Source organism: Haliotis cracherodii, unplaced genomic scaffold (assembly GCF_022045235.1).
Source record: "Haliotis cracherodii isolate W230 unplaced genomic scaffold, xgHalCrac1.p SCAF_7, whole genome shotgun sequence".
Taxonomy (NCBI): domain Eukaryota; kingdom Metazoa; phylum Mollusca; class Gastropoda; order Lepetellida; family Haliotidae; genus Haliotis; species Haliotis cracherodii.
In genome coordinates this window covers 54,834,120-54,852,929 of record NW_027266330.1, presented here as the reverse complement: position 1 = coordinate 54,852,929, position 18,810 = coordinate 54,834,120, and the positions used below count along the sequence as shown (strand labels likewise).

General features: G+C 40.1%; 1 protein-coding gene across 1 annotated transcript in view; it reads right to left on the bottom strand.

Annotated features, from left to right (window-relative positions):
• LOC139449013 (uncharacterized) overlaps positions 1 to 18,810 on the bottom strand; it is a 62,201-nt gene that overhangs the window by 21,469 nt on the left and 21,922 nt on the right. The window contains exons 15-18 of the mRNA XM_071230499.1: positions 5,446 to 5,567; positions 4,071 to 4,192; positions 2,439 to 2,571; positions 1,456 to 1,580 (exon numbers count right to left, since the gene is read on the bottom strand). Of these exons, the coding sequence (XP_071086600.1) occupies positions 1,456 to 1,580; positions 2,439 to 2,571; positions 4,071 to 4,192; positions 5,446 to 5,567 (502 nt within the window). The remainder of the gene's footprint in view (positions 1 to 1,455; positions 1,581 to 2,438; positions 2,572 to 4,070; positions 4,193 to 5,445; positions 5,568 to 18,810) is intronic.

Sequence of the window (18,810 nt, the reverse complement as noted above, 5' to 3'; positions counted from 1 at the left end):
TGGGTGGTATCTTCCGGTTTCAATAGTGTCTGGGTGGATGGTCTGATCTTTCAGATACGTTTCCAAAATTCTTCTCGAATAGGTTTTCTCCATATCTATGTTTCAGCACGCGCAGCTATACAAACTAATGGTCTTCGGTATGTGTTTAGTAAGGCTTTGGTTCCGCATTTGCGCAGATACTAGTACCAACATCTGGCACACATCACACTGATGGACAGACACAGGGCACTCACCCAGCTGGCACACATCACACTGATGGACAGACACTGGACACTCACCCAGCTGACACACATCGCACTGATGGACAGACACTGGACACTCACCCAGCTGGCACACATCACACTGATGGACAGACACTGGACACTCACCCAGCTGACACACATCACACTGATGGACAGACACTGGACACTCACCCAGCTGACACACATCACACTGATGGACAGACACTGGATACTCACCCAGCTGGCACACATCACACTGATGGACAGACACTGGACATTCACCCAGCTGGAACACATCACACTGATGGACAGACACTGGACACTCACCCAGCTGACAGACATCACACTGATGGACAGACACTGGACACTCACCCAGCTGACACACATCACACTGATGGACAGACACTGGATACTCACCCAGCTGGCACACATCACACTGATGGACAGACACTGGATACTCACCCAGCTGGCACACATCACACTGATGGACAGACACTGGATACTCACCCAGCTGGCACACATCTCACTGATGGACAGACACTGGACACTCACCCAGCTGGCACACATCACACTGATGGACAGACACTGGATACTCACCCAGCTGGCACACATCACACTGATGGACAGACACTGGATACTCACCCAGCTGGCACACATCACACTGATGGACAGACACTGGACACTCACCCAGCTGGCACACATCACACTGATGGACAGACACTGGATACTCACCCAGCTGGCACACATCACACTGATGGACAGACACTGGATACTCACCCAGCTGGCACACATCACACTGATGGACAGACACTGGATACTCACCCAGCTGGCACACATCTCACTGATGGACAGACACTGGACACTCACCCAGCTGGCACACATCACACTGATGGACAGACACTGGATACTCACCCAGCTGGCACACATCACACTGATGGACAGACACTGGATACTCACCCAGCTGGCACACATCACACTGATGGACAGACACTGGACACTCACCCAGCTGGCACACATCACACTGATGGACAGACACTGGATACTCACCCAGCTGGCACACATCACACTGATGGACAGACACTGGATACTCACCCAGCTGGCACACATCACACTGATGGACAGACACTGGACACTCACCCAGCTGGCACACATCACACTGATGGGCAGACACTGGACACTCACCCAGCTGGCACACATCACAGTAGTCCCTGATGGACAGACACTGGACACTCACCCAGCTGGCACACATCACAGTAGTCCCTGTCGCACTGCCCCTCGTACACCCCCGTGTAGCACCACGGCCGGAACGTGTTGTCAGGGTTACGGCAATAGTTCTCTTCCAAATTGGCATCGAAGTCACTGACAAAATTATAATTATGATGATGATGATGATGATGATGATGATGATGATTATGATAATAACAATAACGAAAATGACGAAACTTATACTACTACCACCACTACCACATCTACCACTGCTAACAATATTACACAAATCTACGGATCAGTGTTCATATATATTCCATCGGGGTACCCATTAGCTGATTGTAGACAAAAGGCATTGTTGAACAAGGTGACTTGCCTAATGTGGATTTATTCAGCATGTTCTTGCTATATCAGAAATGGGGTCCACACACTGTACATAGCCACGTTAGCCATATTAAAAACGTCTTTTTGCCATCACTTTTTGCCGTCGTGACGAGCTGTACCTGACGAGTGCATACTTGACGTTTATTAAGTTGACTATGGTTTATAATAGTAAATCGTTGGTTGTGACTGCTAAAAATTTCATCTTCAGTTCAAGGAGAGCACCACGGCCGGAATGTGTTGTCCGATTTACGGCAATAGTTCTCTTAAAGCTTCCAAGTTGGCATCGAAGTCACTGACAAAATTATAATGATGATGATGATGATGATAACAACAACGAAAATGACGAAACTTCTACTACTACCACCACTACTATATATATTACTGCTGACGATATTACACAAATCTTCGGATCAGTGTATATTCCGTTCAGCAATATTCTAACTATATCCGAAATGGGCTTCAAACACTGTACATGTGTGAGAATCGAAGCCGTACCCAACGAGTGCACACTTTAGCCACTTGGTTCTTCTTGACTAAGGAGAGAATTGACTATGGTTAATCATCGTGAATCGTTGGTTGTGACTGTTAATATTTCAGTTCAAAGAGAGACTGCCCTGACAGTTTTACCTTGGATTAAACAGGTGATGAGGACACGTGGTGGTTTCACGCCAAGGAAGACAGATCTTGCGATCTCGCGTGAACGAGACATTCCCGTTGTACGTGACGCCATTGTCATCCATCTTGTAGCAGTGGTTTTCGGCTAAAGAATTAAAAGGAGGAATGCATGATACGAACGTTTGACCGGAAGACGCGAATGTCCTTGACATCGTTAGGTTTGATGGTGTTTCGGAAACTGTAAAGTTACTTTTCAACATATCTTGTATTTGCACTTCAATTATAGAAGCTAACTATTGAAATAGAGATTCCGTGCATGCATTAGGCAAATGTTTGTTTGGTGTTTAAGTAAGTGGGTGAGTCAGATGGGTTTAACACTCTTTTCAGCAATATTCCAGCAATACCCAGAGTGAGTGAGTGAGTGAGTGAGTGAGTTGGGGTTTAACGCCACTTTTAACAGTATTCCAGTTATATCATGGCGTGTCAGCTTAATGTGGGAGGAAAGCCCAAAGTGATGCAGGTCTCAGACGTTTACCACTTCGGTGAAACCCACGAGCACGGGTATGGTGCTGACAAACCTAGAAACATAATTGTGGCGAACCGGGATTCGAACCCACAATCATAGGTTTCTGGCGTGCCCAAGGGACGCAACTCTGCACAGCGAGCAATATCCAGAAATGGGCTTCACACATTGTACCAATGTGGGGAATCGAACGCTTTAACAACGAGGCTACTCCTTGTTGGATAAGCCCGCAGTAGATTATATTTAAGTTATATGACGACCTAGTGACTGATATCATGAACAACGTACCACACCGTCGGGGTATGATGACACAAAATGAAAGCCACCAAGCCACCAAGACAACGACGGTATGGCTTCTTTGCAAACAGAGTACAAGCCTGCCCATCTGAGGTCGCCTCTTACGACAAGCACAGGTTGCCGGGGACGTCTTAGAGCCCTGACTTCCCACGCGGATATTTACTAGTAAGTCAGTAACTTGGGTTTTACGCCGCTTTGAACAGATGTACTTCCTATGAGTTCCAGCATTTGTGACAAACGACATTCCACAATATTGTCTCCGTTACCAGAAAAAAACGATTCATCCATTATTTATTGTTCTACTGATTTTGTCATATTTTGTTGGGGCGGTCGGGTAGCCAAGTGGTTAAAGCGTTCGCTCGTCACGCCGAAGACCGGGGTTCGATTCCCGACATGAGTACAATGTGTGAAGCCCACTTCTAGTGTCCCTCGCCGTGATATTGCTGGAATATTGCTAAAAGCGGCGTAAAACCACACTCACTCACTCACATTTTGTTCTTAATGTGCGTGCCTCCGTTTAATGTCTTTGCAGATTAAAGAAACACAGTGTAGATGACGACGGAGACACGATCGTACGTGTCATGCTTCGCGGGGATTCCGGATGAGAATATAGGTCCCTGGCAACTTATGCTTGTCGTAGGATGTCGGTGATCAGACTCGCTGACTTGGTTGACTGGGTGTCATCGTTCATAGAGGGCGCCGGTCAATGGATCAGTTATCTAAAGGTCGCACTGATGTGTATGTAAAATTACCTTGTGCGCGTTCAACAAGCAAGCAAACAAACACATAAGCAAGCAAACAAACAAACAAACAAACAAACGTACGTGTGACCAGACTGATTTGGGCCTGGAAGCCCTTCCTCTGACCCTCTTGTGTTGTCCGCAGATTGAGAGACAGCCTGTTCCGCACAGTCCGGATAGTGCGGTGCAGGGACTCCCCACAGTATCTGTTGACGGAGGACGTGACAAGGTCATATATTCCTTTACAGTAATTACGGTACAGCACAGTATCTGTTGACGGAGGACGTGACAAGGTCATATATTCCTTTACAGTAATTACGGTACAGCACAGTATCTGTTGACGGAGGACGTGACAAGGTCATATATTCCTTTACAGTAATTACGGTACAGCACAGTATATGTTGACGGAGGACGTGACAAGGTCATATATTCCTTTACAGTAATTACGGTACAGCACAGTATCTGTTGACGGAGGACGTGACAATGTCATATATTCCTTTACAGTAATTACGGTACATCACAGAATCTGTAGATGAAGCTGGTGATGTGGATATAGTCGGGAACAGAGGAGACAAGGTACATATATTCCTTTACAGTAATTACGGTACATCACGGTATCTGCAGATGACTATATAACATAGATCCTTAATTATCAAACCTTAGGCACTGTTATTGAACCTAAATGTGATAAATACACAGAGAGTGTAAACTTATTGACGATGTTAGGTTGTTTATTTATCGAAAGAAGTCAAGTTGACTTTGTTTCCAGATCTTTTTCGACTTTTCACCAATAAGTTAGTTTGACGCTGCTTTCTGTAAATAATATTGAGTTATATCAGCGCGTGTCGGCTTAAGGTGGGAGGAAAACACAACTGATGACGTAGTTATTGCCACGTTGTGAGTGAGTGAGTGAGTTAGTGAGTTGGGTTTAACGCCGCTTTTAACAGTACTCAGTTACTTCACGGCGTGTCAGATTAATGTCGGAGGAAAGCCCGAAGTGGTGCAGGTCTCAGACGTTTACCGCTTCGGAGAAACCCACGAGCACGGGTATGGTGTTGACAAACCTAGAAACATAATCGGGGCGAACCGAGATTCAAACCCACAATCATAGGTTTCTTGCGTGCCCAAAGGACGCAACTCTGCACAGCGAATCGTGGCGCCTTAGACGACTGGGCCACCCGTGCCCCTGCCACTTTGTGAAATGAAAGGACAAATTACTTCCATAATCATAAGAAATCTCTAACCATTGAATAATATATAGCATATGTTTATGAATCAAGAACAAATAACGATGACACCAGGTGGGGAGTATGGTGCCCACAACAAGAATCATACTCAAGGAGAATCCGATCGTTGGCTCCTGGGGCCACCCATGCCCCCTATCGGCAAAACAATGAGGAACACACCCTCCAAGGAGTTCTGCAGTTTGTTGGTGATAATTAATGGCTGTATGACTTACGTGAAGGGGTTTTCGCCGAGCAGTACAGATCTAACACGAAGCTCATCCTCACATTCGGATGTTGATGAAGTAGCGATGTCGAAGTCATCAAAATTCAGCAAAATAGTTGAGTCATGTGGCGCCTGTTTAAATCAATCATCATCATGTGAATTATTTGCTCATTTGATGTCATCAGACTTCATTTAAAGGAGACAGCCTCCGTGGTCTAATGGTAGAGCGTCCGCCCGGAGAGCGGAAGGTCAGGGGTTCGATCCCCAGCCGCGTCATACCCAAAGACGTTAAAAGATGGTACTTGTTGTTACCCTGTCAGACGCTCGGCACTAAGGGGCTAAAACAAGGACTGGTCGGCTCGGAGTCAGTATACTGTGTCTGAGTGGGGTATTCATGTTAAACTGCGGCATGGTATCTCAGTGAGCTAGCACTATAAATCGGCATCAGTCCGGACTAGTACAAGCAGCCATACACATACACATACACGTGCATGCACGTCGCTACATAGGTGCAATAATCTTGGACGCGACGTTAACCCCCTATAATATATATGTCCTTCCTCTACAACCCTCGCTTTGAAGTCGAATAAAATTCAAAATACATCACCAACACAAATACACTTCACAGTTTTGAATAAGGTGGGAAATTTCCTGTTCTGTGATATCATCCACTGGCATTTTAGGCCAAGCAAAAGTACTGAAAATGACCTTTGAAAATTAGGTACATTGTAAATGTCGCCATTTTTTACACATTACTAAATCACCATTCACGGCGTTATTTACAGCATGTTTTGAAATCTATATTTAGGATATTTACTCGGAGAAATGAATTTCAAAAATAGCATATTAGTGATCACGGGTATCTGTCTTTTATGAAATCACCAATTATCATTCCAAAACGTCTCCGATAACCCGAGAATCGTTTCGAATGTTTTGGAAAAGACGCAAACACGAACGCCGAAGTGAACTTTCCGCCATGTTGGATAGTGTTTACAAAATCACGTTTCAGGTACACCGGTTATGAGACGCCTGTAACATCGCGTATATTTCAAACTTAGCTGCCATACACACATCCTTGAATTCCTCATACATTTTAGAATCATATGAACAATGGTCTTTGTCACCAATATAAAGTGGCTGGATGAAATCAAGCAAAATATGTTAGGTGTGAAAACGAACGCTGTGCTCGAAAAACTGCACATGTTTGAAATGTAAACAAAGCAAAATACAGATTTTACACAGTGTAGCATTTTCTCCTATTTTGAGCTATCCATTCGTCTATTCTTTCAAGACATTGGCTCAACATTTTCAGAATATACACGGGAAGGGAATAGTAGGAAAAAATATGGAATTTAAAATAGATACACTGCAATGATTTGATATTTTCAAGAGAAATAGTCAAAGTTACCGTCATGTGTGACGCCATGACTGACGCAAAATCACGCACAACGACAACGGTATTTATCGGAATTTCTGCCTATTTCGGTTCTTTTCAATGAAAATTATAACAGCAAATAACAGTACATAGATTGCCAGAATGTTTCTGATTACTTACATGTCACATTTATGTATATGCGATCCCTGAATCAACAAAAGTCCTCTCGTAAAATCCCGCGTACTGTTGACAGTGAACACGCCATTTTGTAAAAGTCGGTCACAGGTAGTGATGTCATACGTCAACATTGTTGTACATATTTGGTAATTTCTTTGAGGTGAAGGTCCTTGAATGAGAGTATTGTATCATGCTGTTTACAGTTTCAGTTATGATGTAGATTTTGCATATGTTTTATACATTTTGTCACACAATTAATTTCCCTTTGGATATTTGTCAATGTTCAAAATGATATCATACGCAAATATAAGCCACAACATGTATGAACGAACCTTTGATAATCTCCTGTTTGTTTGAACATTGTTTACATAACAATTGATAGCTTTTTAGTGTCGAATACGATATTTCTTTCCTTTGGACAAGTGTTACAAGATGAAGCGTAAAGGTAACTGCAGCTTGTACGTATTTCTTGGGATGTGTAATAGTCAATATCATAAGTTCATATAACCAATGTCTTTGAATAGCTGTTTCATTTTATTTTATAACTAAAACTGAATAGATCTATATTACTTTAACAAAATGGATAATATGTTTCGTAAAAAGATATGCACACATTTCTGAAAGAATTGTCTTGGTCTTGGAATTGTTTTTGGGTTTTTTTCTTGTTTTTTTTGTCTTTTGATACACAGAGCCGTGATATCTAACGATTCGCCAGGTGCGTGTTAGCCACAAATAATTTACGAATTATTCCTCTCGTTTTGCATCATATAATCAATGGGTTCATTCTTTTTTTAATATTGTTATCACAGGATATTAAACTGTTCACTTCATTTCTCCAGGAATTGTAAAATGTATAAAAATAAAACCCATGCCAAGTACCCTACCTAGTTGTTGGTTCAACCGTATACGATTATCCTGACAATTCTATACCAATAGAGCTTTCTTCGCATCTTTTAGTGTGTAATTCTGAGACGAGATGTAGAGAAATAATAACAATATTTGTCCAATATTGAATATAATTTGGTTGTTTTGAAATATTCTTTTGGGTATTTCATTACGTAAATTGATGCCAAACAGGTGCGTGCCTTGTCCAATTAAGACACACGATAAACTAGCTAAGTGTTTACATATTCAAGACATTATTTTATTGTTGAAAGCAGTCATTTTATGTTGTGCCGAAAAAGCGTCAAATTCCGTTTTACACATTGAGATTTTCCACATCATGAACGAAAATTAGGGGAGATATATATTAATCAAAATACCAGAGACATCTTTCTCCGACGTTATGAAAGACATAAAACCAGCCATGACGTCAAATAGAACAGTGTTATTTTTTAGGGTATTTCATTACATTTGATGATAAGGCTAGTGCTCCATTAATAATGAAGCAACATTAGTCAAATTACACTTACACATTCAGGAGAATGTCGGAATCTAAGGACTAAGTTATAGGTTATATAGGGCCATCCATTTCTCTATTACCTCTTTTTTATGAAGCAAGATTTCATCATTTCTTATAGTTTTTTTTTAAAACTAAACGTATACAGTTTCTTTATCGATATTTGTGTTGAAATAGTTTGGTTCCTCGTGAACAAAACACCACGAAAATATATTATCCTTACCCACAGCTAATTCTCACCAAGTGACCTGAGTTACAATAAACTAGTGCTAAGCTTAGCGGAGTTATGCCCCCTTTTCTTTGTACGTGTGTAACCTCTCTGTCGCCTTTTGACGTCATAGAGAAAAATCAGTTTTCGTCATTTACGGCAAGCTATTTTTGGCATTGCATGTTTGTCGTTATACATACGCATATAACTGCATTTGGTATATAGTTATGTCGTTCAGTTATTAGGCAGTAATTCGTTCGCTCACAGATTCCGTAAAGCTTGTAAATAAAAAAAATCGTCGCACAGTACTTTTATGGGTATACGATAAAAAGCGGAGAAATTCACTGTTTTTCAAGGCAGAAAAAATTCTCGGGCAACACTTAGAAGTGTATTTTTTTTAAACCGGTTTAATACTTGCAGTTAACTTTACACAATCAAATAGGGAATTTAATATTCTCCACCTCTGCGTAATTTTATAGCCAGAGGTAGATCCAGTGCCGCGTGAGCGCAATTCTCGCACAACCTTCACTTTTCCGATCTTAGGAAAATGTGCGTCAGAAAAAAAACTCGGCATCCAGAGGGTTGCTCCATTTCACCTCACCTCACCTCATTTGGTGCCACGGGACCATATATGGTCCCTCACTTTTCACACCCGCATAGTGCCAGGGGACCATATATGGTCCCGAGAAAATGCCCCTTTTAAACTGTGAATTTTGATATTCAACACTGAGTGCGCTAAGTCAAAACTATAACCATCATCACCCAAATCATCTTAGCTTTAACATCGTGTAACTCGTACTTTATACAGTGCTACGGATTGCGAAATATGGCGAGATTAGTAAAGTGGCTACCGCTCTTCTCGGCCTTTTTCTGCCATGTTTGAACACCAAGCGAATGACGGCGAATTTTGATTATGCACCCATGTCACATACACGTAAATATTTTCAGACAAAATCCTTGTTCATAAGAAAAAATATGACCTGAGTGATCAGAAAGACATATTTTTCCCAACTGTATACTTATTCACGTAAATACAATTCTGTTCACTCCTTATGAACAAGTTTATTTACACGTTTTGTATACTTTTATCGACTATCGGTAATGGCGGAATGGTCGGTACACATGAGAAAACGACAGTGTATATTTCCATTACATTTATGACGTACATTGAATGAATTTATAACCATCATCACCCTAATCATCTCAACTTTAATATCGTGTAACTCATATTTTATTCAGTGCTACGGATTGCGAAATATGGCGAGATTAGTAATGTGGTTACCGCGCTTCTCGGTCTTTTTCTGCCATGTTTGAACACCAAGCGAATGAAGGCAATGTTTATTATGCACCCATGTCACATACACGTAACTATTATTATATCAGACAGCCAATTTGAAAAAGAAATCTGATCGTGCTGATCAGAAATGATTTACTTGTCCCCACTGTACAGTTATCGGCGTAAGAGTACTAACGTTTAGTCGGCCACGGTAGTTTTTTGTTCCAAGTATTGCATATGTTTATCGACTGTGTGTCATGGCGATTTAGCACGGCGCTACATACCAACCGACAGTGCAGATTGTCTTTTTATTTATGATGCTGAATTACAGAAAATATTCAAATCAAAGATATGGAAAGATAGCTAAAATCGTTAATATTAAGTTGGTATTGTGTATATTTATGGGCAGGAGGTTCATGATCAAAACCTAAACATTGACTGGCCAAGCCCGAAGTGATCGACAGGGCACGCATATCTGTGCCGCGATTTCTTGTTTACAGGTTGTCCTACATACTTGCCCGTTCAGACAAATAACTGCTACTTTTTTCATATGAAATGACTAAGAGTCATGTGTGATTGCTCAAACTACCTGACCGTGTGAGTGACTTGCCCTAACTGTTTCACTATTGTGTCGCAAATGGAGATTTCAGAAGTGTGGCCACGACATCTAACGTGAGTCGACGGCATATTGTAAACAAATTGTGTCAAGGTCGGTTTCACATGTGGTAGCTCAGGCCCCGTTTCTGTCGATGGTACACGCGATACAAACATAATGCAACTACTGAAAACATCAACATAACTTCTACAATGATGACATCAATACCTTTTTGTATTTGGATTAACCGCTTATGGATACGCTGTGCTTTTAAGTTCAATTTCGATTTGTTTTTCCTCTCATTGAAACTGTGATAATGGCGGTGTGATTGGTTTGCTGAAATAGTATTTTCCATGAGTCTAATGTACATAGTACATGTTGTGATTGTAGAAGATAATTGATAACCAATTGTGTATGCATATATATCATCAAATACACATTACTAATCTCTTCAGAAAATGGAATATATTATAGCTCGTTTTCAAACATTCTGCTATGGATATTAGATCAAAAAATGATATTAGATTTACAAATTATTTATGTACACTGTACTCTCGATTAACGTATGATAATCTATTGGAAGTCTTCAACTCTTATTTGATATGTCATCTGAAATGTCAGCAATGAGTACAATTAATTTTATTTCGTTACAATCTGCAATTTTATTCAAATAGGCTAAAGACTGTCGGTGATTTCCCTCCGCTGTGAATTTGTCGTCTGGACAGGTGCGCGTGATTTGACCTCGCGTGTTGTGACGTGGATGACGTCACTTGAAACAGCTGATCTAATGTTGTGGTAGTATAATGGATACACGTGGTTTCATTTTCCAAATAACAATATTCTCTTTGACTGAACTAGAAAGCATATCTAGTACATCACGATTGGAAAATGTCTACGGCGACCGAATAGAATATTTAGAATATTTGGCGCAGTTTTCTAATTTTGGTATGTTGACATGTGCTTTTCATATGTGTTTGAAGGCTTAAATTGATATTCCAAAAAAATAATATGCATTTAGTTGAGTACAGTGAGAAAGCTGTCAAAATGGATCCAATATTAAACCACCTAGATTTTAAAATATTTTAGCTTCATCTATTGGAATCTCGAATGGTTCAATTTATAACATAAACAGTAAAAGTAATTAGATCTTCTCACAATATATAGATAATCAATTTCTGAAAGACAAAAAGTTTTTAGTGTAAATGTGACTTCGTTTTGATGTTTTATATAGTTATATGTATGTCTTTTTTCACTCTGCATTATCTAAATTACCAAATACTTCGACCAGTGACATATAGTAGTAATTAGATTCTACTTTGTTTTTTATCCTAGGTATGAAATAGATTTTCTTTTTAAATAAATATTTGTCTAAGAGCAAAATCAATACATTCTTGTGGGTTTTTTTCACCATTTTAATTTGTATATCTTCCCTCCAAGCTGTGGTTTAGCTAGGCCAAAATTAAGAAAAAAAAGGAAAGACATAATAAACCATTTTTATGTAAGATTTTGCTGGTTAAATTTTCGGAGTTCAATACCAAGAATATATTTTTCCTTTTATGACAAATAATTCCATTACTTTCATTGACCTACGATCATTATCTATTTCAAACTTTTCCTTCAGTAGAATGGGATGGAATGGGAAACTAGTGGAAATAAACTATCACGTATGTCCTTTAATGTACATGTACATACCTAGCTATAGGTGTAAATACACTTCTAAAGTCGTATTTATAAATCAAATGAATAAATGAAAGAAAAAGTGGTATTTCATGGACTGGCCATACAAGTATATTTTGAGCAAAGGTCTAAGTTAGGCAGCCAAGTGCGAAATACGAGCTGATACGAGGATGTATGTTTTCTGGTGTTCATAGTGAAACAATGACATATGGCGCCCGAGTTGCGAGTGATCGAAAATAGGTTTGTTGAATAGATTTGCTGCCCATGAAAAACGTTTCAACAATTTTGATTGAATCTACATGTACTTACTCTTGGGTGGTATTACGTTAGTATAATCTTGTTAATTATTAAGAAATAACAATGATGCCCGATATTGAGCGATGTCAATTTGAGTATTGTCAGGGCTGTTTAGCGATCTTTCACATTTTGTCCTTTGAAAATGTACGATGTCAATTACCCGGAAGTTGATTTTATCACTAATAAAAGAGCACGGTCATTGAAACATACATGGACGTAACCGGGATTTCTTCACGATATACATTCCAAACTGTCATTCGTTTTGTGACATAATCTTTGAAACAGTCTGCGTATGAATTAATCACTACCACTTCCGTCAATTTTGTTTTGACGTCAAAAACACGCACAATTTCATCGGGTTTTTTTATCGGTAAATATAACTCACGGAAAATTCTCAGTGAATGTGTACTTCAACATAAATATCATATGTCTATCACTGTTAGGACATGTACTTGCCAATGATATGAATTATTGGTCATTTAGATTTCAAACAAGGGCGCTTACTTGACTTTGCTTGCCATATTCGGGAGCGTCCATATTACGATTAATGTGGAAAAGTAGGAAACTTATAATACCAGCACATTTATCGATGGCTGGGCAGTGCATAGATCTTTTGGATTTGGTGACTTTAGATACTGTTGGAAAGACAATCAACTCGAGTTGCATGTTATACAATTTGGTTACATTGTGTGAATAAATAAAGACGTTGCAACACTTTTGATACAATGTATACGTTTTTGTAACCGCGACGTCAGCATAGTGCGGCACTGAGCGGTTTGCAGGCTGACTGACGTCCAGGCACCATGAGGGTTAAATTAAAGCCCCATCTGCGGTAGTAACTACCGCACTCTAGTGGGCGGAGCTTATACAAGTGATCTGACAGGTCGATATGACGTCATGATAACACACACATTTCATTGGTTATTGCGTAAACGGGTGACGTCATGTAAACACCCACCCACGTGGGTCGTTTGACAACAAGGACGTAAGTTTTAATGGTAATATAAATATCTATCAAACGATTCCAAGACTTTTCAACAAACGCGTACGTCTTTGGTTTCAAAACCTACCTGCCATGTCGTCTTCACATCTTCATAAAATGATACAGTGGAATGTCCACGATTTATCCAAAACAGTCTAACACACAAATTATATTTCTAGATCTCTGGACGAGAACGAAATACGTTTGTCGTGATGCATATGAGCAGTGTAAATGAACAAGAAACATAATATGTGTTGGGGCACCAATCGTTATCCTGTGGTGTACGGTATATCTGCAGTTTATAAATAGCATTTCTCACAATATATAAGGCAATCGGTGATTTCAACAATGTTTTTCTTCGTTGTGTTAGTCTTGCCTCATCTGGAATCTGGATGACAACGATCGTGTAGAAAACCCTGGTAATGGTCAAACATATTTTCAAGTGATCAAAGTAGTTTTTTGTCGTTTCCGTGACATTTTTTAATTGCCAAGTAGATCTAGCAATGTATTTTGGCAAAGTCACACTTGTCCGATGAAGCCCTTATGCTGAAGTAACTCGATCCGTGAAACATGGCGGGTCCCAGTGACCCAGATCCCTCTTGATTGGCATGCCAAGTGTCATTTGCATAAGGCCATCCATATTTTTTGTATGTGTTTCTCCCCTCAAGCCTAAACTAACCAGAGAGCGGCCGGACGAGACAAAATATATATTATTTATCAAAAATGTCTTTTAATAATTGTGTAAGTTATTTTAAGACATTTAAAAAAAACGTTAAAACACTTGTTACTAGAATCTAGTCTATGAATTTGTTTAATATGTAGATCGATTCGCTTTGCGTCGGAAGCGAATTTTTAGTAAACAACGGAACAAAGATAAAGTTGATCTGGTTCTTTTATAAAGTTGAGCTAGTAGTATTTCTTTTAATAGATCGGTGCGCAATTTTCCACAGCGGCAGCAAAATTAAGACACGAAAACATTATATTATTTCACGTCGCAATGGAAATAAGAATATCAAAATACGGACAGCCTCACAGACTTCGAAACGATGTTTAAATAAATATTTGTTCACATTAATTCTGTCATGTGCGAGAAAATGGATTTCAACATTATTTTCATCAAGCTTATAGTAGAGTCATATCCCTGGAATCCGTGACCACTTTATTCCTACCTTTTTTTTATGATGGATTCGTTTAACTGACATGTTTAACTAAAAAAATAGCCCCCATGACCCTCTGGAAAATGACGGCTAACTCTGCCAGAACGCAAAATTCAAAATGGCCGTCGACGCCATTTTGAATAGCATGAAATAGTATATCTATGGAAGAATATCAGCCACAGACACATATAAGGTGTCTAATTCCACTAATTTGAACGTGATAAATCCATTGGAATTGTTATTTTTTACATTAGAAGCAATTATGACCTTGAATTCCAAGATGGCTGCCGGCTGCCATCTTGAAAAACAGAAAATATCATATCTCGAATACTAGATGGGCTACAAGAACAAATGAGGTGTCTTATCTAACTAATTTTAACATGATAAAACTATTGGAATGGTTAATTATATCCTTGGGATCATATTTATCTCAATATTCAAAATGGTCACCAACATTGTAGCATATAAGGTATACTCATCTACAAAAGAAACGCACATGCCGGATAATTTTGAAGGGTTATACCTTGGAAACTATATGAGCTAGAAAGATATTTTTTGTAGGTGATTACAGCTAAAATGTTGAATTTAACAAATCTATTAGTAACGACCAAAATTGATCATGCTAAAGTATTTAACATTAAATTTGCGTGTTTTTGAGTTATGCGTTTCTTTACCAGTTGGGTGTAGTATTGTCATACCTTAAGAAATGATAAACCGATTGTAATGATCTTGGTATGAATTTTAATGTAAATAGTTGTATGTGCCCTATCTAACTGTCATCTTCATCCAATGCCAGTGTAATGTGATATTGGTCAATATCTAAGGATTGAGGGGGAAATTGTCTGTTTGACCTCAACAATTTGTTTGAAGCACAACATCAACAACCTAAAACTGATTTTGAATGTTAAAGCAAATAACTTAATGCTAAGGTAGTTATTATAAATTCTGCAAAGGATATATTATTTTCAGATGCCAAGGAAATCATTTTGCTATATTTAATTCGGTATCAGGTGCCTATTAGTCACTGCATTGTAGTAATAGATCTAAATAAAGCTTCTGTAGTGGTAACAGTGATCACGAAGATCTTCCTCTTCCATATTCTTTAAAATGGCGGAGGCAGAGGATGGACCTAGCAGACGTTATGATGGTGCTCCATTAAAGCGGAAACAAAAATCATTCTTCTGTATGCTATGTGAGAATGCCTGTCCAGAAGGTGACAACATTGACAATATGACTCCTGCTAAATGGAATACCATGAAAGAAAAGGCCACAAAATGGGAAGGACTTGACAAATTTGGAAATGTTTGTGGCACAGTAGACTGGGCGAAAGGGCCGACAGGGCACAACATGCATAATTCTTGTTATGTGACATTATCCAGTGGCAGCAAGCTCTTGCAATCTCAGAACCGCTTGTCAAAATCTAAGCAAAGCATGTGCAGAGTGGAAGACTCAGATGATCTAGTCCCACAGGCACCAAAAAAACTACGTTCCAGTATTGGTTGCCTTCATAACAAGGAACGCTGCATTTGGTGCATGAAAGAAGCCAACCCAAAACAGAAGGATCGTGACAAGCAGCTAATTCTGCTTTCAACAAAAGATGCCTGGAGAAGGTTTAAGCTTCACACCATCCATCTGGATGATGTTACCATGAGAGAGAGACTCAACACTTTAATAGATTCTATCCCAGATGCTGAAACAGCATTTGGAATTGAAATACGGTATCATCGTGGATGCTGGCGAAAGTATCTCAGTGACCATAAGGATATCACTGATGAAAGCGCTCAGCATCTTCAGCGGGTGAACCTCCGAGAAGCACAGAGTATTTTCGTCAATCATGTTCATCAAGTAATTTTCAAAGATCATGAATTCCGTACCGTACAAAGTCTCCTGAATGATTACAAGCGCATCATCTCAAATTTTGGGCATAATTCAATAGTTAAATCTAGCTACTTAAAAGAACTTCTGATCAAAGAATTTAGTGAAAGCATCGGATTTCATGAACGCAATAAGAAGAATCAGAGTGAACTGGTCTATGATACCACAGCAGGAGGAACATATGTTGAGGCTGCAATATATTCACTTGGTGTCAGCAATGATCAGCTAGCTATGAATGTTGCAGCACGACTCAAGGAGCAAGTCATGAGCATTAACACTGTCCCCTGGCCTCCATACATCCATGAATTGGAGAGAGAAGAAGAACTGAGTGAACTTCTATTGAAGCTGATCACCTGGATGAAGCATCCAACGATGGCTGTCATTGATGATTGTCCAACTGTCCGTTCAATTGCTTCTGTCATCACAAATTACATCACCGGAAAACACACTGCATTTGAGACGAATATGTCAGTCATGCTATATGGACTGACAAAAAGTAGGGAGATCATTGATGTAATGCACAAAGATGGTTTGGGCATCAGCTACAATGATGTTCTTATGCTGCGGGATTTCTGGGTATCGACTGACCTAAAACATTCATTGAATTGTCCGTTCGAGCTTGCTGAAGGCAAACCTGCTGTGGCTATAGTAGACAATGATGACTTCAAGAGTGACACACTCACTGGTGCTGATCAACCACACCGCACTAACGTGATGTTTGTTCAACCAGAATCTTTTGATTCGGAACCGTTGGAGAGTCATGAAACTCGTCCAGTTCCCAGTGCAAAACATGCCTCATCTCTCTCTGCCTCTCTCAAGGAACTTGGAAGTGAAATGCAGAAGATTGATCCATACAAGACAGTTAAGCGTGGGGAGCCACCCATCAGGACAGAGACAGAAAACAACAGTATTCTTTTGGACACATCTACTCAGAGGACACGTGGTGTTATTCATGCACTGTCCAGGGCCCAAGATGACCTCTCAAGACCAAAGCCAGAAGAACAGCAAGTGCCTGGTTATAAAGGGTTTCATGCTAACATGTCACAACCACAAGAGAAGAGCCGTGCAATATACTACATGACATATTCTGACCCGCCTAGTAAGACCATCCTCTATGATGTGATGTGCAAACTTGCTAAGTCAATTAATGAAAAAAAGATGCCTTTCGCAATCATTGTAGGTGATTATCCGGTCTACTTGCTCTTGCTGGAGTTAAAAAACGAGAAGGCGGTTCAGTTCAGCAAAATTTTGCCGTTCATGGGACCCTTCCACATCCAAATGTCATTCATCTATGCCATTTACAAGAGGTTTAAGGGTTCAGGTATTTCTGATGTGTTAGTGGCAGCAGGTGTAATTGCAGAAGGGTCGGTAGATCAAGCACTCCGAGGAAAACATTTCAAGCGTGGTGTACGATGTCTGTACCTCTTCTATGAAACAATGGTCCATCATGCACTAAACAGGCGTTTGGAAGGTACAGCTCTATCTGATGAAGTCAAGGCTTCTATTTCCCAGCTTAGACAGCAGACTGATGCAAAAGATGAGGAACTTGCGGAAGCGTATAGCAAACTGGAAAGCAATGCAGAGCTGAAACACCTTGTTGATACTCTCTTCGAAGAATATCATGATGCACCACAAGCACAGTACTGGATATCTTTTATGGAAATAGTGGAAGTTCTCACCCAAAACATCCATGCTCTACGAACAAGGAACTGGACTGAGTTCAAATCTTCACTGAAGCTCATGCTGCCATGGATGGTGGCTTATGACAACACCAAGTATGGTCGACATCTCCCTGATTTTAGTGCAGTACTTGACAACCTTCCTGACGAACAGGCTTCTTTCATGGAGACTGGGTTTTTCGCTCAGTCAATGACAGGCAAGCCATATTCCTCTCTGGCTCTAGACATCTGGATCGCGTCTACAATGAATAAGGGTTCAAAGCTAAAGTCTGGCTGGATGGTCATCTTGAACAATGAAAAGCAGCTCCTGTCAAATACACGGAATGTGAATAACATCAATCGAGTCAGGGCAAGTGTCCATCGCCATGCTGATATGAAGAAACAGCAGAGACCGAAGCATGCAGATGCTTCATCAAGTCGAATGAAGAAGGATGAAAAAGCCGTCCAGGACATCAGTGCATGTTTCACAGAGTTTGACTGTGATCCCTTTGATCACACAAACCAAACCCTTCGTTCTCTGCAGTCAGGAATGCAGGCTTCAGAAAAGCTGGCTGATGATTTGAAATCAGCAAAGGAAGATGGTGAACATAAGGTGAAAGACTTCATGAAAGAGAGAGTGTATTCTAAAAAGAAATCTCTGAATGACCGTATCCCCCTCAACAAGCACCAAAACTTTGC